Source organism: Tachysurus vachellii, chromosome 9 (genome assembly GCF_030014155.1).
Source record: "Tachysurus vachellii isolate PV-2020 chromosome 9, HZAU_Pvac_v1, whole genome shotgun sequence".
Lineage (NCBI taxonomy): Eukaryota > Metazoa > Chordata > Actinopteri > Siluriformes > Bagridae > Tachysurus > Tachysurus vachellii.
This window is the reverse complement of record NC_083468.1, coordinates 3,939,265-3,960,731: the sequence shown is the minus strand read 5'-3', so window position 1 is coordinate 3,960,731 and position 21,467 is coordinate 3,939,265. Positions and strand designations below refer to the sequence as shown.

General features: G+C 37.3%; 1 protein-coding gene across 6 annotated transcripts in view; it reads left to right on the top strand.

The window, feature by feature from the left end:
- Positions 1–21,467, top strand: part of celf6 (CUGBP Elav-like family member 6) — a 145,121-nt gene that overhangs the window by 89,617 nt on the left and 34,037 nt on the right. For 3 of the 6 annotated variants that reach the window (XM_060878884.1, XM_060878882.1, XM_060878883.1), the window contains exon 4: positions 13,758–13,886. The exons of 1 other annotated variant lie outside the window; for it this stretch is intronic. In XM_060878884.1, coding sequence (XP_060734867.1) covers positions 13,758–13,886 — 129 coding nt within the window. The remainder of the gene's footprint in view (positions 1–13,757; positions 13,887–21,467) is intronic. 2 more of the 6 variants (XM_060878886.1, XM_060878885.1) reach the window with 1 other exon arrangement.

The window sequence follows — 21,467 nt, the reverse complement described above, 5'->3', positions numbered from 1 at the left end:
GGATGCTGCTTATTATCAGTCAATTCTTCTTGTAGACTTGACAGTCATGTTGTGTGTTTGTCATAAGCAGATTAAGCACAAATTCATCAGCTCACCATAGTTTAAAACAGCTTTAGATCAATTCCAACTGAAACTATTAAAGATTCTTAAAACACACTATGCTGTAAATACAGTATAATGACACGCTAATTTATTTAAGTACGCATAAAAAAATGCCTTTTATTTCAAATAAGTGATATTAAAAATGGAATAAAATAAAATAAAAAAATAAATAAAAGTAAACTCTGCTGTAAAGAAGTGTGTAGTTTTTAAATTAAACTGATTATGGAATTACGGATTATTTGATTAAATGAAACTAAAATCCTGAAAGTCAATACCAGTAGCTGTAGGTGATTTTAGATCATTAATGAGTTTTCATTTTTCTGTCGAACACGATTATAAATCTATAAATACAGTTTTCTGTTATCACAAGTTTGGTGGTATTGAGAGTTTAAAATAAAAGTAGAACTTTAAATGTCATTGAGATATGTAGAAATAAGACAAATATTAGTTTAGGGGAAAAAAATGTGTTTACTAGTTTTTAGAACAACATTGGAGTAAACAATAATTCTCTTTTTTTTGACTGCAAATGATAGGGAAAAGGCTAAAACTAACTAACCAAACAAGTAAATAAATAAATACATTAATAAAATGAAAAATAACAATAAAATGGAATACAGAGAGGAATGGTACAGTACTTACCAAATTACGGGGGAAAAAATCTTGAAATGAAATAAGATACCATAATTTTAATCTGATTTCTTCTTCTTCTTCTTCTTCTTCTTCTTCTTCTTCTTCTTCTTCTTCTTCTTCTTCTTCTCTAGGTGTCATGTGTGTTTTGACCACACATGGCTGATTGTCCGTAATTGTAAATGACCCTTGTTTACAACCAAGTTGATGTTGTGTTACACACACTCTTGGCAGACTTGAGGTGTGAGTGTGACATTTGCGATTTAGTGGTGTGTGTGTGTGTGTGTGTGTGTGTGTGTGTGTGTGTGTGTGTGTGAATCAGATGGCCCATTCCACCACTCTCAGCCCATTCAGACCGGAGAGCTGTCAGATGGCCACTTTAATTAACCACTGTCTCCAAACAGGCCAGGCAGTGAGTGACTGGCACGACCTGGGCATGAGGCAGTCAGCTTTCTCAGCCAGATAAATTAGTTGTGCGGTGTAAAGGAGGGAGGATGGATGGGAGCTGATATCAATTACAACAACTACTTTCTCTCTCTGTGTATGAGATAGTCGGAGAGGAGGAATAGTGTGGAGAAAGGTGAATGAAATACACAGAGCTGCTATGGAGCCTGGCTGGGTGTGTGTCAGACAGGATCTACAAGTATAGCTGTGTGTGTGTGTTTTGTCCCAATTCTATCTATCTATCTATCTATCTATCTATCTATCTATCTATCTATCTATCTATCTATCTATCTATCTATCTATCTATCTATCTATCTATCTATCATATAGTGGATTTTGTACAGCCTTCACAAACATATTGAGTCCTAATTTCCAAGAACTTTCAATGACTGCACATCCATCCACTTTCTATTGGTCTAATACTATACAAGTTTGTGTATAACCTGGGGTCTGTCACAGGGGACTCTGGGTACAAAGCTTGGGATGTCCTGGACAGAGTGCCAACCCATCATAGAGCACAATCACACACACTCTCACACCCACTCACACATTACAGACAATTTATACATACTCATCATCGGTCTTTGGGCTGGGGGAAGAAACCAGAGAACCCAGAGGAAGCCCACATTGCATGGGAAGAACATGTAAACTCTCTCTCTCTCTCTCTCTCTCTCTCTCCCATTCTCTCTTACTCTCTCTCACACACACACACACACACACACACACACACACACACACACACACACACACACACACGATGGAGATGGGAATCAAACTTCTAACCCTGAAGGTGTGAGCAAACATGCTAATGATGGATCTATTTAAGTTTGTTAGAATTCTTTTTGTGTGTGTGTGAGTGTGTATGTGTGTGTGTATAGACGAATGATTATGAATCATCAAACCAGCTACATAACTGCACAACCAAGAGGTCTTAGCAAGTCACATGACTTGAGCACCTTGAGGTACACCACCACATTCATCACACACTGATGCCAGCAATTATCGATCATGAAAAGGTCTGTTGTGCTTTTGAAGGCATTAGAGCCCATTAGTAGATTCTGTAGTCGCCACTCATCATCTCACTCCGTGTGCTTGGCCACCCATTTTAAACTTTTTAACACTGAACCTTTTATTATTTATTATGAAAATCACAATCAATTATCGAAGTTTTATTTATTCTTGAGGGCTTGCAGTTATTAAGTTGATCAAGTGTGACCTGGTAGAAAATCCAGGAAAATTCTGTATCCAAAAAAAAAAATGCTGTATCATTCTGTACATTTATATAATGGTTCTATATTAACTGTTAGTGACTCATTTGTTCATTTTTTTTGTTCACATTTATTTTCCATAATATGGTCAAATCTCACCCACCATCCAGCGATCCAGCAATCTATCACTTTACGCTTTCCAACACAGGGAGGATGATGTAAGCTAAGACATTAGAGATGTAACCGAGTATGAATCAGTATTCCACTTGAGATATTTGTCCTAAGAATGTGGAGATTTTAATCACTGCTTGTTGAATCTCGAGGGTTGCCAAATTTGAGCAAAATTCGGACCTCTGACTTCAATATTCTTACATTTTTTTGTGTAATCAAAGAAGGTACATTACGTAGTCCACCTTTTTTCAGACATAACGAATGCTGTCAAGTTTAACCTGCAAAAACAGAAGCAAGTTTGTCTGTCAGAGTCTCCAGACAAACTACTGCAACTTCTCCAAGATTCTCACTAAAACCAAACAAACTGCACATGAGGATACTGATGCATCTTAATTAGCAAAGAGTTCACACCTAATATTGACTTTGCTTACTTTATTACTGTTTGCTGATCTTTACATGCAAAAAAAAGCTGACAGGCAGAAATGCTAAATTTCATTCATTTTTGAGATTTTTCATTATAGCACAAAGTGGATAGTTAGACTAGTCAGAATTAATTGTATATTCACAATATCTAAATTCGGTAGCTGTCCTTTGAGGGTGATATATATTCCGTAGCGAGAGAGAGAGAGAGAGAGAGAGAGAGAGAGAGAGAGAGAGAGGAATGACTAATATCCTGAACTAGGTTTTTCTTTTGTTAAAGGGATGACATCCAGACAAAAAAGTAATGATGACAAAGAAAAAAATAAGAAAGAAAGAAAGAAAGAAAGAAAGAAAGAAAGAAAGAAAGAAAGAAATTTGGAAGGCAAAGAAAGGCAAGGGAGATTAAAAAATTAGGCAAAATTTAAAAATAAATATTAAATAATATTATAAATAAAAAAAATTGTATTCTAAAAATAGAAATAAATATTAGGTCAATAAATGTTCCCATTTTTAGATTTTGTAATAAAAAAATGTTTATCGGAAATTACCATATTAAACCATATAAAATAGATTATAAAGTCTTATTTTCCTTCGGGAAAGCGCTTGCCTCTAGTTATGGGATCAGCTTCAGACTGGTAAAAAAAATAAAATTTCAGACTGGTGAGATTCAGAAAAAATTTGATTTGTGACAACATGGAAAAAAATGCTCAAGTTTAAATTCAGCAAACAAAGTGACTGAATAAAATAAAACAACAAAAAAACAAAAACAAATTCCCCAGGGAAAATGGCACCTCCCTTTTTTGAGAAGGGACGGCAGCATGGCAGCTTGCTCTGGCACAAACATCGGCTCAGGAAACGGAGCCGACGTAAGACAGCATAATCCGGCGGCGGAGCGTCATCGCCAGCATCTCATTTTCGCTTCAGCTGCAGATGAGTCACGAGTTGTGTATTTTTGCTGTGGATTATCTCAGCTAGCAGTTGAGAGACGAGTCAAGACTTTCCAAGGTTTTAAATGAAGTAAGCTGTCCAAAGTTCTGGACACGAGTGCTTTGATTAGATTTTTTATTTATTTTATTTTTTTATTTCTGTCCATTTGTGAGTCTAATAAAGATTCCTTGATGTCCTTTTGAACGACGTCGCTCTTTCTGTTCCTTTATTCTCCCAGGAATGATTATTATCAGAGTCGGTTTTGACAAAGTCTGACACTTCTCTTTTTCTTTCTCCCTTTTATCAGTCTGCTCTGATTTCTTTTCTTTGATACAAAAAAAAAAAATGAAACTTTGAAGCTTAATAGTCTTGTAACACAACGCTGTACTCTGCATCTTTCGGTGTGAATGCTCGAAATATTCCTATCTGTTTTTATGGAAGTGGGCGTGGTCTTTATAGGCGTTTTGTATTTTATTTTAGTGTTAATTATTAATTTTATTCATCTATTCACAAATCCCCAGACTGGAAATACAGGGTGGATGGAAACGTTTCAATATACAAATGATTCAATAAATCTTTATTTGCAGAACAAAACTTTAACTTCTGACCCGGCCATTCTGTGGAACTTTCTGGAAATCTCCTGTCTGCTGTGACCGTGTAAGAAAGCTGACTGTGATACACAACAACAATGTCTTTCCAAATCAAGACACCGGTTTTGGTTCAGTTCCTCCAAGATATCGAAGAAATGAATAAAACATAAAGCAAATTCTGTGATAAAAATACAAGCTTGCAATTTTTCTAAATTACAGCCGATTTTCTGCAGTTTTGGGCCGAGATACCAAAACGTCGTGTGACATCATCACAGTGCACACTCACTCAATCACTACGTAAGCAAAGCTGCAAGGGTTAAGTTTTTGTATCTTTCTTTCTTTCTTTCTTTCTTTCTTTCTTTCTTTCTTTCTTTCTTTCTTTCTTTGTGTTGAGTACAGTGTCCTTTCTTTCTTTCTTTCTTTCTTTCTTTCTTTCTTTCTTGGTTTTGAGCACAATGTCAATTCTTTCTTTCTTTCTTTCTTTCTTTCTTTCTTTCTTTCTTTCTTTCTTTCTTTCTTTGTGTTAAGCACAATGTCAATTCTTTCTTTCTATTTTTCTTTCTTTCTATTTTTCTTTCTTTCTTTCTTTCTTTCTTTCTTTCTTTCTTTCTTTCTTTCTATTTTTCTTTCTTTCTTTCTTTCTTTCTTTCTTTCTTTCTTTCTTTCTTTCTTTCTTTCTTTCTTGTTTTCTTTCTTTGTGTTAAGCACAATGTCAATTCTTTCTTTCTTTCTTTCTTTCTTTCTTTCTTTCTTTCTTTCTTTCTTTCTTTCTTTCTTTCTTTCTTTCTTTGTGTTAAGCACAATGTCAATTCTTTCTTTCTATTTTTCTTTCTTTCTATTTTTCTTTCTTTCTTTCTTTCTTTCTTTCTTTCTTTCTATCTTTCTTTCTTTCTTTCTTTCTTTCTTTCTTTCTTTCTTTCTTTCTTTCTTGTTTTCTTTCTTTGTGTTAAGCACAATGTCAATTCTTTCTTTCTTTCTTTCTTTCTTTCTTTCTTTCTTTCTTTCTTTCTTTCTTTCTTTCTTTCTTTCTTTCTTTCCCAGTAACCAATTTGCCTTCCAAATTCTTTCTTTCTTTCTTTCTTTCTTTCTTTCTTTCTTTCTTTCTTTCTTTCTTTCTTTCTTTCTTTCTTTCTTATTTTCTTCCTTTCTTTCTTTGTGTTGAGCACAATGTCAATTCTTCTTTCTTTCTTTTTCTTTCTTTCTTTCTTTCTTTCTTTCTTTCTTTCTTTCTTTCTTTCTTTCTTTCTTTGTGTTAAGCACAATGTCAATTCTTTCTTTCTTTCTTTCTTTCTTTCTTTCTTTCTTTCTTTCTTTCTTTCTTTCTTTCTTTCTTTCTTTCTTTCTTTCTTTCTTTCTCTTCTTATTCCCAGTAACCAATCATTGCTTAAGTTCTTTCTTTCTCTTCTTATTCCCAGTAAAGAAATCATTGCTTAAGGGTTTTCATCCTAGTCAGAAAACAAAATGCTGGACAGATGCAAGCTTCACATTCACAAACGCTATCAGTGAAGGAATATTCTTTTAGCTGGGATTGTAATGCCGAGGCACAGATCAGCCGTGGATGTCGTTAATCAGCTGAGGAAGTGTGATGGCTGAGCAGAGAGCACTTCGAGAAGAGAGGCAGCCGAGCGAATGCGGCTACTAAATCAGCCGCACAGTTTCCTGTCCTCTGTCTGACATCTGAGTCCCCAGTGCATCCTCCTCCCATCAACAACTTTCAGATTGGTCTAGCCCTCTCCCAGTTCTCCGTCTCTCCCTCTCTCGGCTGACCTTGTCCTCCCCTGTGTCTCTGCAAGAAAAGATGAGTCTCCATTATCTATGATTGGAGATGGCTATTATCTAAACACAATCTATGGGGCGAGTCTCACACGGCAGACGAGGGCTTCCTTCTGGGGCACGTCGTCATTACGGAGGGAAGAGAGCTGGAGAACAAAAGTTTCCTTGGATGAACTTCAGGGTTCTGTTGATCTTCCTTTCTAATTTGCTGATTTAAGTCAAAGCTAGTGGTAGAAGAATTCAGTATGAAACATGACACACAAGTCTGAACCTTCAGTGCTTATTTTTGAGTCATGATCTTTCTTTCTTTCTTTCTTTCTTTCTTTCTTTCTTTCTTTCTTTCTTTCTTTCTTTCTTTCTTTCTTTCTTTCTTTTAATCATTATATCTTTTTTCTTTCTTTTTTGTGTCATAATTACTTTTTAAATCTCTCTTCTTGGCACCCTTGTTTCTTCCATGATTGTCATATCCATCCATCCATCCATCCATCCATCCATCCATACTTTCTTTCTTTCTTTCTTTCTTTCTTTCTTTTTCTTTGTTTGTTTGTTTCTGTTTTTTGATTTCCCACCGTTTCTATTTTTGCCTGAATAAGTATGTCCTCTCTTTGACAAGAATAAAACCTAGTTCAGGTTATTAGTGAATGCTTCTCTCTCTCTCTCTCTCTCTCTCTCTCTCTCTCTCTCTCTCTCAGACAGTGAGTCTGTCCATTATTGCCCCATTTCACCTCTGAAACAAACCCCTCTCTGTGTGAGATGGACTCTGACAGCGGCTCAAGCTGTCTTGAGCGTCTCAGTCTCCCTCACCTAAGGCAGCCATGTGCACTGAAGGCTTCTGGGTATAAGCAGAATGACCACATGGGATTCATTGCCTGTGTGCAACTTCCTCCCAGCGTGAGATCTTCTCGGCTCATCATGTAAATGAGGAACTCGCACTGGATCCTGGAGATAAAAGTAAAAGGAAAGCCAAATATCACTTTTCATGTCCCTCTGTTACCATTTCTTTCAATGTCAGTGTAAGGATGAATCGAGCATGGTAGGTGTAGAATCCATGCGGGGAGTTGACACAATATAAACAATCTAAAACTGCAGACAGAATCAATGTGTGAAAACCAGGCATAAATTCCAATACCCAGATCAATAACCAGATCAAAAACATCATCATAAAAACTGATTATTCAGTAGAAATGAGTGACGCTCTGTACACATCAAATCGACAATACTTTGCACCGTACATTGGTGTGAGTGTAGTTCACATAAACATGAACCTGGAATTGAAATGAGCACCCTGGAAAAGTGTCAATGTTTCGACGAGGGCTCCCTCTGGTGGTCCGGAGGTGAAAGTGTACTCTGCGCCATTACTATGCATCTTAAAGCAATAAGTTTAACTCCCAGAGCAATAATAGTTTAGGGTTTGCTTGGCATTCATTTAAATTTCCTTACTGGAGCGTGTGTTTTTAGCTAATTTTCTAATAGACGAATGTTTGCATGTGTGACAAAAGATTTATTTTCTTTTTCTCTCCTGAATAATGACACCTCTCCTCATCGAACACTTCACATGTGCATACACACAAACTCCATTTAATGTGTAAATACTCTTTTAGCACCTCATGCTAATAATCACCTTAATGCTAAGGCTGATAACCCATTAAACGGCAGAAATAAACAGTAGGGTTTGTTTAGACTCATTAAAGAAACAGTTAAATTCTAATGAACATTAATGACTGGTTTAAACACTGAGGCTTTCAGTGCAATGATCGTATGTTACTCTAGAGTTTACTTACACAGTTTTTTCTCACGCAGTTTACTTTCACATTTTACTCTCACACATTTTACTCTCTCTTTTTACTCACTTATTTTACTCAAACACAGTTTACTCACTCAATTTACTCTCAAACTTTAATCTTACACATTTTACTCTCTCTTTTTTTCTCTCTCTCATTTTACTCTCTCAGTTTACTCTCTTATTTTACTTTCTCAGTTTTCCTTTACACATTTTACTCTCACACAGTTTATTCTCACTTTCACTCTTACATTTTACTGTCACACATTTTACTCTCACACTTTAATCTCACACATTTTACTCTTTTACAGTTTTCTCTCACATTTTACTCTCAAAGTTTACTCTCTCACATTTTACTCTCACACAGTTTACTCTCGCATTTTACTCATACACATTTTACTCTCAAAGTTTACTCTCACATTTTACTTTGACACAATTTCCTCTCACAAATTTATGCAACCAGCAGTGGCTTCTTTCTATCTTTCTTTCTTTCTTTCTTTCTTTCTTATTTTTGCTTTCTTTCTTTTTTCTGTAAATGTCATGTACGTCTCCATCCAGTCTTCAGTTTAGGAAGTGCTGTGCTTTTTCCTTCCAGACAGTGGCCATGGTTTTGATGGACACATCTGATAACCAGTGATACTAATTAAATTAATTGAGAGATTTGAGAGATTTCTGGTCATTTAGTTTTCAGTTTCTTCAGACGGGAGACAGTGCAGTAAACCCTTATTCCATATTCCACATACATTGTAGAAGTGAAACCTGCTACAGGAGGAGATATGTGAGAGATCTGTGTTTTCCTCTAACACTGACGTTACAAGTATCGTACTCAGGAAAACGATTCATAAAATTAGGACCTTGTTGTTGTATTTATACTTTTATATCTATTACATTTGACAGGAAAATAACTCCATATTTACTTACATAGGTTCATTCAGCTACTCAGTCTTTTTCCCTTTGAGGCAGAAGGAGGGAAACAGAAAAAAAGCTTTGGAATTCTGCCTAAAAGGAGAGTAGCGCTTTATTCCACTGAGAGAAGCATCAATCTTGACAGCATATGGCAAGTGTGTGAAATCCATTAATTTTTAATATAGTGAGCTGGAATGAAAAGGCTGCCTGAGACAAGCAATTGTCAGATGTCACTAGTGTTTTGACAGCTTTTTTTGATCCGCCTTTGTGTTATTTGCATTTGTGGAATGAGGGCCGTCCACTCGCGCAGGCCAGCTCGGACTGACAGCCGTTTATTTTCCAGACAATTTCCTCTGCTTTCTATTGGAGAGAAGGGAGATAGATAGATAAATAAGAGAGAGAGAGAGAGAGAGAGAGAGAGAGTAAGAGGAGGGAGAGAAACGTGCATAAGTACTTATGTGCTTTCACGAGGCAACTTTAGTCAAAGTTAAAAGCAACAAGTCAAAGTTACAAGTGCTGCACTTCACGCACTCGAATGGCCTCTCGTTTCCTCTCTTCTGTTCGACTGCATACAGGAAGAGGAAGCTCTTAATACAAAGGATGTGAAGTGTGCTTGGCGAGGAAAGGTCGTATTATTAATCTGCAACACTAATAAATGGATTAAGCCTTGCTTCATTCCATGCAAAGCTCTTGATTGGTGCTCTCAGCCTGCTGTTGATTTAAATACATGTTTTGGAGTTGTGATCAGATGACGGCTAAGCAGTACTTTGTTTTGAGAGGCTTTCAGACGTTGAAGGTCCGGTGACAAGGAAAATAAGACATAAAAAAAATAATAAGATAAAATCAACTGCATGGGATTCCGTTGAGACGCTAATATATTCAAATTTATCTTATTGCCCGCGAGTCTCAGTGAATCTCAGTATCTAGACGTTTATGAGATTTTTTGTCATAGCACTAAGCAGGGATAGATAGAGAGAAAAGAGGGAGAGAGAGAGAGAGAGAGAGAGAGAGAGAGAGAGAGAGAAAGAGAGAGAGAGAGAGAGAGAAAGAGAGAGAGAGAGAGAGAGAGAGAGAGAGAGATGGATTACAAGCATGAGGTCTGGTTGCAAAATGATAGCAAAGAACAAATATAAATTTTTTCTCCGGTCACAGTACATCCCTGAGGAATGCTCTGAAGAACACTTTCAGCACGTTTCCACCTGGGGTGATTTATTTATTTTTTGTTCTATCGCTAACATCCTGGAAATGTTCCTCGCTTGTTCTCCTGGCTAGTTAATTAGCCGTGTAAAGCTGACATTAGGTCTGCAAAAGACTCCTGATGGAGGTGTGAGCACGTGTCCCTTAACACCGGAGCGCCATGGAGCACAAGCCCGGAACGAGCGAGAGACGAACACACACACAAGGTCTGTTTTTTCCACAGCACAAAGAAGCAGCCGCCTGTTGCACCAGCTGAAGGTAAATCTGGGTGTAAAGTCAGTCATAAAGCATGGGTAGAATTTCAGACGCTCAAGATATTAATAGTAAGTAAAGCTATGCATTTCATCATCACAATCACCAGCCAATCAGAAACACCATCTGACACAAACTGAAAATAGGACATCTGTTTCTTTTCCGGTTGATCATTATTACATCTCTTTGCATATTACCCAAAGAATTTTAGTAATTACTCTGGTGTTGCTTCTCTAGCGAGAAACATGGATAGATCTAAATACCAATGTTTTTTTTACACAAAACATGTAGAACAGAAATCTAGTGTAGAACAAATCTCTTGGTAAACCATGTGACAAAGCATATTAAGATCTGATGAGACCAAGCTAGAACCTTTTGGATATCATTCTAAAATGTATATTTGGCATAAAAACAAGACAACGTATCAACCAAAGGAGCCTGTGCCCATAGAGTAGTATAGTGGTGGCAGCATTCTGCAATGGTGTTGCTTCTTTTCAGCTGGGGACTGAAGTGAATTGAAGTGACGTGACATATGGCTAAGTATGGTGACCCATACTCAGAATTTGTTCTCTGCATTTAACCCATCCAAAGTGCACACACACAGCAGTGAACACACACCCAGAGCAGTGGGCAGCCATTTATGCTGCGGCGCCCGGGGAGCAGTTGTGGGGGTTCGGCGCCTTGCTCAAGGGCACCTCAGTTGTGGCCGGCCCGAGACTCGAACCCCCAACCTTAGGGTTAGGAGTCAGACTCTCTAACCATTTGGCCACGACTTCCCCGCGACTGATGTTCTATATAGAGAAAATCATGGCTAGCTAAAAATAACAGTTATTTTGGCACAAAACCATTTTTCAACTTTCTATTTTGTTATTATGATATTATGTTATGTTTGATTCGTCTTCGAGCAATTTTCTAATTATTGTATATATAAAGATGATGCGTTCCTTTAGAAGAAGGATTCTACAGATGTTTATGCCTTCCTTTTTTATAGATTTTGATTTTAAAAGTCAAAAAAAAAATAAAAAGAAAATGGGAGATTATGTAAGCTTATCTGTAATGCTTTATCTACCATTTAAAAGATGTACTACACACACATACACACACACACATTTGATGCTAGCTGCCTAGCTAATGAGAACTGTGCCAACACCGGTTTACTTCAACCTCAGCTCAGATCATTATTTCTGACCAAACACACACACACACCCACACACACACACTTGGCCTGCTTGCCCACCCAAGTGATGCAGCTCCCCTGGGTTTAGCTCATTCCTTGACACCTACACACCGTTTCTGTAATGAGCCTTTCTCCACACAGATGCACATTTATTAAACAGATGCCCATTTGTGATGACAGGTACGCGTGTGCGCGCGAGTGTTTGGCCGTCCAAGCAATCATGCACCTTGCGCATCTCATTTGAACTTTAAATGTGCGAGACGGGTGGTGAGATCTCACTTCACACAAACAGAAAACCCAGCCCAGGGCTTTATTTAGCTCTCTCTCTCTCTCTCTCTCTCTCTCTCTCTCTCTCTTTTTCTCTCTTTCCATTCAATGTCTATGTGATTCAAGAGATCCATGACTGCATCAATTCCAAAAACTAACTAAACAAAACAAGACAAGATAAAACAAGTAAAGGAAGACATATATGTATAAATACATAATATAAATATACTCACCTGTTTTGTCTTTTCCTTGATTAGTAGAGTTTGTTGGTGTTTGGGGTTTTTTCATTTATTTTAGTAAATTTCTGCTCTTTCAATCACCACATCCATATCCATTATCTCCTACGTTTATGGATTAGATGTAAATCTGTACCAAGGAAGTTTGTAGGATTTGTCTTTGAATTTAACGAGTTCCTCGCTGCAAAGAAATTTGCTAATCTGTTTCAGGTTTCTATAAAAAATACTATACTGTACAGCATCATTTACATATCATAGTAAACTCTTATACCACAATACACAGAAGGATTACGTTGAATTTGTTGAATTTTCTCCCTTTTTAACAGCAACATTCATGCTAATTTTATCGGAATGTTTGCATTAGGATCTGAAAACATTCAATTTGGAGATCTCTGCCTGCTTGTTTATTAAATTTTTTAGTTAGGATCGCTAATAAAGAGAGATGGAAAGAACATTGGATCAGATATCAGAGCAGATATTGAGCTATAACCAGAAATCTGACACTTTCATAGACGTGTGATTCATCAGTGAAACCGATAAACAAGAGAGCTGTATCAGAGTACATGTAAACATCCTTCTCTCTGTCTGTCTCTATCTCTCTATCTCCCTCTCTGACTCTCGCTCAGTTAAATGACTCGTGTCATCCTACAGCAGACTGTGCTGCGTTTCTCCGAGCTCCCTGTTGCACTCTTTTTTCACTTCATTCCACAGTACATGAGAGCTTTGATGCATTATGTTACATAATTGGAGAGTGCAGGAACAAAAATCTTTTGTTTAATGCGATGAAATGCATACGCTGAAAAATACCTTGACTTAAAAGATACAGGATTTGGATTTAGCTTTGCTAGGTACTGGGGTAAGAAAAAGAAAAAGAACTGAAACAATATAGCTGAAGCAGCGATTGGTGGGGCCAAGCATTGGTTGGGTTGCAGAAATAGCCATTTAATGATTTAGTTCTAGCTAAACATGCATATGTCATATATCATGTGATCTCTGGGCCACAATATGTAAATGAAAATCTCCTACATTTCCTGTTTTTGTGGTCCGATGTTAGTTGAATCAATTTTTAAGATAACAAAAACATCTTGACATCACAAACAGTATAGCGCTCATTCCGAATAACTCTGAAAGTATCTTTTAATTCTCCAGAAGATGGCAGAACTTTGGTGGAGATGCCTATTTCTATCACCTATCCTTGGCACTATTCTCCATTGTATCTTGTAGAACTTTAGCCTTGGGTTTGAACAAAGCTCAGAACTCAAGTTTCACTTTTGTTTCTTTACTCTTTTCATCACCTTTCTGCCTGACAACGAAGTCTCTCCTGACAGCCCTTGTCGCTAAGCGTACACATTCTTTCCAGAAATAGCTCCATAAAACCAGCTATGTTTTTCAGAGGAGGTTATAAGCACAGAGTCATGATGATAAGTGGTGTATGTCTTCAAGCTTCACTGCTCTGTCAGCATACATGTATGAGGTGTGTGTGCACAATAAAACTCTTCAGAAGAGTTTCGAAGAGTCAAGAAAAGTCTGCGTTTCACAACATCTCAACAGTTCTCTTTCTCTCCTGAGTTTTTTCCCCCTTAAATCAAATCTATACTATACTGTATACAGAATCTTAACTTCACAATAGACTAAAATGTCATGCCATTCTCTCCATCTCTCTTTCCGTATCTCTCTCAGAAGACCGGAAGCTCTTTGTGGGGATGTTGGGGAAGCAGCAGAGCGAGGAGGACGTCCGCAGGCTCTTCGAGACGTTTGGCCAGATTGAGGAGTGCACCGTGCTCCGGGGGCCTGATGGGGCCAGTAAGGGTCAGCACCTACACACCTCCCTCTCTCTACCCTATTTACCCAGACCACTCCTTCTTTGTCGTCTCTGTTCCTCTCACCTCTGGCTTATCCTTTCATTACACTCTGTCATTGGCTTTTTCAATACATCCCTGTTTTTTGGGTACATCACTTCAAGTACAGTTCAAATCTCCTGAGTCCTCTAGCAAGAACGGTTCATCTTTTCTCTCATCATTTGTACATTTTATTATTTATTTAACTGGTACAATTATTTAAGATGGCATAATGATACACTTTTACTACTGTTGGAAAAATCCTCATCTATATGCTTTGTACATAGTTTCTAACTGTTTGACCATACATATGAAATAATTAACATATAATCATCTGGATCCCTAAACGGTTGCGTCGAGGGTGAAAAAAACATCTTCAGTAGCTAGTTTATGAAGCTCAGGTTGTAACTTGAGATTTACTGAATAATAACCAAATGAGAAGTACGGTGGTGAAGCTACCCTGGGAACACTGGGCATCATGTGGGAAACAGGACACCATGAATAAGCATTCATATCTCAGTCTAATTTAGCATAGCCAGTCCACACACACTGTAAGGCAGGAGGAAACTGGAGAACCTGAACATGGGAATAACAAGCATAACCCCACTCAGACATTAAACCTGAGCTCAGGATTGAACCAGGGACTTTGGGTCTATGGAGTGTTCATGGGATATTGCCTCAGGATCTACCACAACTTTAACCTGGTTCATGTTCTTCTCATGTATTTATTATCTGGTTAAGGATAACCTATGGCTTAATGCCAGAATATGTATTTAAAATAGATGGTCTAGAGCTGGTTAAAAAAAATTCTGCACTGCATGCTCTACTCTGGGGTAGAGGCGCAAAATGTTTTCAAGTAGCTCAGTAATCTAAATGGGCCATCCAAAAAATAAGTGAAGCACACACTTCACACAGTTCATGCAGGAAACCTTACCCAATATCCACTGGCATTAAAGTTTATTCACTAATACTACAATCAATTATAAAGCCAGGTGCACACTTTGGACATTAAAATGGCAAATTAACAGCAAACATCATAAAATCATGGTTAGGTATTTGTGTTTTTGTAACTCTGAACTTTTTAGTATTTGTAACAGATCAATAAGTAGACTGTGGAAACATAGATGTCCACACCTTTATTCTGAACGCATCTCCGGTCACAGGGTATATGCGACATATAATATGTCTTCCTGATGCTTTCTGCTGCATTGTTTTCAGGCAGAAATGTCACACGAATCCAATCTCATAAAACTGTATGAGCTATTCCAGAAAGTTCAATGACACTGTCATGAAACTTGTAAATGAACAGGATATAAAATGTAAGACGTCTTTGCTTGCAGTCTTACCGAGGTGGAGAAGTCTAACATTCAAGCCGATTTACGAACAGTCGATCAGTCCGGACGCTTTTATACTAGTACTCAAAATTGCGCCGAAAAGATCTTTGGGCAAGTCTTTTTAAAGCCCTGAATAAAATCAAACTCTGAGCTCATACCTGAGCTGAGAATTAAACCACAGTGCTGGTGTTTTTTAACAGAACATTCATTGCCCCAGAACTATTCTACCCTACATGCTTTAATCTAATGAAACTGTAAATGGTTTACGTTATACTATGTCAATCGATCACGATCACTCTAATCACTCAATTTACTCATTAAAAATTTGTTTGAATTGGTTTTAATATAAATGACAGAATCGGGGTTTGTTGAGAAAGGGAAAGTTTTATGTAAACTTCAGTTCATATTGTTTCTTAAGTCTGACTGAAGACATTCATTTTTTTTAATTTCAGGTGTGAACAGGTGTCAATGTCGGGACACAAAAAAACCTTTTCATTGGACTCTCTGATGCTTCATTAGAAATATAAGTTGACAAAAATAATGACTGAAAACTGAAATAAAAATATTTTTTTGATGAAACTCTTTGATTCCGCTCATGCACATCGTCTGTGAATAAAACAGTCCTGAAAAAAGGCTTCATCAAAAGCGCACTTTTCTCAGTTTTGTAGCTTTATTGCATTTGCACCTTCGCCTCCTCTCCTCTCCATGCAGCCTATATGGGATCTACTTCTCTCTCTCCATTTCTCTCACTCAGAGTCTCTATCCTTTCTCACACCTTATTCAGTCTTTCTCTCAGCAGACACCTGCCTCTCACACCTTCACTCTCTCTCACCTTCCAGTTCTCTCCACACCTTTAGTTCTCCACTTTCTTAGTCCTTCACTCAATACAAACACCTCCTACTCATTCTCTTCTTCCCTTCTCTTCATTCTACACCTGTTGGAAGGATGTATTTTTTTGGTTGATTAGACACTTCCTTGTAGTTACACAGGGGTGAGTTCCTGTAATCCACTGGCTGCTGTGCTGTCTTCTTGTTACTGTAATGACACTGCGATAAACACAATGCTTCTTCAAATAGGGAAAGAGTTGTTATAAGAAACTAATTAGTAGTGAAGCTGTGTGATGCGATTCCGAATAACAAGTTCAACCATGTAATTTTTTTTCATTTGATCTAATAGATTTTTCTTTTTTCAATTTTTCCTTTAGCCCTCCCTTTTACCCTTTTTTGTTTGTTTGTTTGTTTGTTTGTTTGTTTCTTTCTTTCTTTCTTTCTTTCTTTCTTTCTTTCTTTCTTTCTTTCTTTCTTTCTTTCTAATTTTATACATGGTTTTGAATTCGCTCAAAAATATTATTTTTTGACAATTTACTTTTTATCCTTGTAAACTTACATAAAATGCTGTGGAACAGACGTGAACCTCCTTTTATCACTTACGCCACATTTTTACCAGCGTCTCTGTTTTCTCTCACTCTTTTAGCTAACTATAAGAAGAAAAAAAAGCATGCAGTTTATAACATAATGCAATTAATAAACGACAAATGTATATTAAAAATAAACACCAGGGCAATTTTTATCAGCGTTTACATAAAAGCTGCTTTCAAGTTCACATGATTTTTGCAGGCAGCATGTACTGTATGTCTTAAATATCCCATAATTCAGTCTATAAAAATAACACTATAATATTCCAGCACAATGGGGACAATGCTGTGGTTTCTGTATGAACCTCATTAACACACAAACATTCACAATTTTTTTTTTTTTTTTTTTTTTTTTTGCTAATTGGAAAGACTTTTTTCCATCAACTTCTTTTGAGTATAACACATGATTGAAACGTGTCAGTTAAACAGCACCCCCTCTTGGTGATTCATTTACACTTTTGCCATGTGATAAGCAGATTCAACTCTAGTTCACACTCATTTCCTCCAGTGATTAATCAACATCGCCTTAGTTTTCTCACAGTCAGCACCTGACTAACCACTCCAAATGATTTAAATCCAAATAAAGTGGAGATAGAGTTGTGCATGCAGTTAGAGTTGTTATGTCACATTTGGTTTACTGTTGTGTCTGAGAAAGCGAGAGACGTAACTAAATCAAAGTAACCGGATGCTTGCTTGAAAAGAATTGAAGTCAAAATAATAAATAAAAGATTATGAACTGAGACTTTTAACCTTTTAACCTTTCAATAATTATGATATTGTATTTTTACTTTTCTTACTAGCTTAAAAAAAGGGAGAAAAGGAAAAGGAGGGATTCCTACAATTTCAGGCAGCAACAAAAGATTTTGTAATTATCCACTAATTACAGAGTGCAGTTGTAATGTGTGACTGTATGTAGAGAGAACAAAATGTTAAAATATTTATATATGTACATAGCAAGTGAGTAGACAAGTTACCAAGCTAGCATAAAGCTGGAATTTAAAACTATTTCTAAATGTGTTCATAGACCATGGAGCAAATATAATTGACCAAGAAAGTACAAAGTCAGAATAAAACATAAAGCTAAGTTAGGCATTGGGCTGTTAACAGAAGTAACACAATATGCTCAGATGTGCTGCCAGTGCACTGCTAAAAATGGTTAGACAAATTGCAAAGTTAGCACTTGCTAATTAAATACAAGAGAAATATATTTTGTAGCACGTAACCAACAACCTGAACAAATGATGACATTCAGTACACTAGAAAAGTGCACTTGGCTAGCAAACTAGCAATTAAAACATCAGCTGATGATAGGCAGTCTGACCTTTTGTGAAACACTGAATGAACTGAATGAAACATTTAGGTTGTTTAATTGAAATATATTTATCGTCTGTGGCATGAAACCAACAACTAGACCAGGCTAGTCCTTCTTCCTCTTTCTTTTCATCTTCCTCTGATTTATGGGCAATTCTATGCAAGTTAATTGTTTATGCTAGTGATTTTGCCGCTACGCTTACTGTTGTACTGGTTTAGAACTAGAAGTGGAAGTTTATGTGGGATGTCGAACAGTGAAACATCCAGTGAGGATAAACTAAATATAAGCACTTCTAGAACGCTGGGGTATAATTCTTTGATAAGGTATCATAGATGTCACTTATTAGGTTAGAAATATAAGGAATTTGCTAGCATGGGTATTGCTTAGCTTTTCACCTAGGCAACAATATGAAGCCAAAATTTAGAAAAAATTAACATTATTTGATCATACGGGAATCATACAGGACATAAGGGAAACTATCGCTGTTTTTTACTGAGATCATGCATAGAATTGATCCACATAGTAAATGACACAAGTCTCATCACATCTTCATCTTCATGAAGCTACCAGAAGTAAAAAAAAAAAAACATTTTGCTTGTGTGTGTGTGTGTGTGTGTGTGTGTGTGAGAGAGAGAGAGAGAGTTTGTGTGTCTCAATTCCTTGTGGTCTTTAAAAATCTCATCGCAAATGATCTTGGCAGCAGCAGTATCAAGGCTGAATTCCAGGAACTCAACCCCCCTCCTTCTACTTCAAACCAGACCAAAACACTTTCCTTCTGTCCCGCTATTGATGCAAATTCATACGGCCTCTCAGAGTCTCTTTACCCTATAAAAAAGGCCAAGAAGTTTAATATGCATGTCTCTTTTCTCTCTCTTTTTTCCCCAGCTCTCCCTGAGGGAGCATGCGTATAGTTCAAGCCTAGTCGTAATAATAATAGAGATATGGCTTTTAGTTCCATAATTATGATGTGCTATACACATTGCCCATTCAAACAGAGAGAATTCATGCATGCATATTATTTTCGCTGTGAATTCAAAATGGAGCACGGAAACCTCACAGCTAAAAGCTGCCACAGTTTTTTTTTTTTTACACCCCCCCGAACATTTCACCAAGCTGCACAAAGGCCTTAAATTTGCACTGTAATTTCTGAGTCCCTCATCACTTTCATTTCACTGAAGATTTGCGATTCTCGGCTCTCCACAATTCTGTTCTATCTGGGTCAGGAGGAAAGTTGGTCACAGAAAAACGCTTTTGTGTGGTTTTAATGAGGCGAATTTGAAGAAAATAAAAGTTTGGCTTGCGCCACAGCTGCCTCGAGGATCGCTCGCTCATGTATTGACCACTGCAGGGCTTGTTGGAAGGATGTTTGCGCTATAATCGTCTTGCTGCCTCCGCTGTGCCAGTAAAAGATGCAGAGTCTTGGAGCAGCATGCCGTCCACTCTAAAGGTTAAAGTCTTTTTGTTCCTTCAAAACGAAGGCATGCATTTAGAGCGGCGCAATAGCACGATGAAGTTTTCAGCTCGATTTGGAGGGGGTGTTGGGTTTACGTACAAACTGTTCAATAGAAATCAAACCACGGTTCTGTCTCAACAGGGACCTTCCTTTTGTCTACCATAAATCTTTCAACACCCTTTCACTTTATATTTCTTTTTTCTTTCCTTTTGTGGCTTTTCTGAAAATGGTTGATCCTGTAGCCATTTTCAAATTTTTCTCCCAGATGCCCATCCACCAGCCTGCTCTTTCCTTTTATACAACAGCTACCAATTGGGGAGGGTTTCTTTTGTTTTATATCGTTTATAGTTTCTTAAATTAATGAGGAACAGGCTGGATGTACTTTCTCTGTAAAAAAGTCTCTAGTCCTTTTTTTTCTTAGATGTGAAGACAATGTTCTTGGCTGGGGTCAGGAAACAGGCAGACAGTGTTATCACAGTTTTATCCATAAGCCATGGGGGCAAAACTAGACACTAACAGCACGTGACTAAGAGGAATCTTCCATGTTTAAGAATTGTGAAGAACAGATGGCCAAACAGAGCGTCACGTGGATACTCTTGATGCCTTAAGTACAAAAAGATCTGTTAATAGCTGCATGGGGAAAGTAATTTATATCTAGATAAGTCTTGTGCTGTGTTAAATTCAATCCTGCAGGGTTGCCAGGAGTTTTGCAATCAGTCTCTCCAGGATTTCATACAGTGATTGTTGTCACCAAAATGCTTGATTTGTATTGTGCCATTTTTGTCCTTTTTTTAATTTAAAACTACTTTAATTCACAAAATTGCAAGTAAAAGGTTCTTCTTTTAATCTCCTACCAGCGAAGATTGTAGCTGTACTCGTGTTCAGGGATTGTCAATTGAAGAGAGCTTTGGACAAATATGTGTCGTGATGATGTCAGAAGATGTCAAATATGAAAATCTGTGCTAATTTCGACAAACTTCAAGCTCCTCATAACATCTTAGAGTTTTGATGTTACTCTAATTCATGCCATCGAAAATGGGGAAATACTGGAGGGAGTGTTAACAGCATCTAGAATACACCCATTAAATCAAGCGTTTGCCTTTGAGCATCATAAAAAGTAACCGATTTGATAAAACACATCACATTTCTTTTTAATGTTTCGCTGTAGTCTGAATAAAAGAGAATAAAAATACAGTACAACAATATGGTTCATAAACAAATACAAAAAAAAGGAAAAATTGTGGGGGGGCACGTTGGCTTAGTGGTTAGCACGTTCACCTCACACCTCCAGGGTTCGGGGTTCGATTCCCCCACCTCCACCTTGTGTGTGTGGAGTTTGCATGTTCTCCCCGTGCCTCGGGGGTTTCCTTCGGGTACTCCGGTTTCCTCCCCCGGTCCAAAGACATGCATGGTAGGTTGATTGGCATCTCTGGAAAATTTTCCGTAGTGTGTGAGTGAATGAGTGTGTGTGTGTGCCCTGCGATGGGTTGGCACTCCGTCCAGGGTGTATCCTGCCTGGATGCCCGATGACGCCTGAGATCCCCGTGACTCGAGGTAGTTCGGATAAGCGGTAGAAAATGAGTGAGTGAGTGAGAGAGGAAAATTGTAAACAGTTGTGCTGATTCAGGCTAATGCATGATTTAGAGACGTATATAAAAGATATATAAGGAATACAATTCAATTCACTTTATTTGTATAGCGCTTTTAACAATTCACATTGTCTCAAAGCAGCTTTACAGAAATATAGAAACAAAAAAAAAAACAAAAAAAAAACTGTACTGTTGAATGATGGGTTGGTGCGATGCAGTCTGATGTTTTTTTTTTCTGTGGCAGACATTCATTATGTTCTAAAATGTTTTAGTCATCTTCTAGTATTGCAATTTTTAAATTTAAATAAAATTAAATGACAGAATATCCTTTTTTATACCTTTAGAGTTACAATATTGTAGAAAGTCTCCGAAACAGGTGAGCGCCTGTTATCGCTTTACTTACTTTAATTTACTGTATAAAATAAGAGCAACGTTAACACATGATTTAAT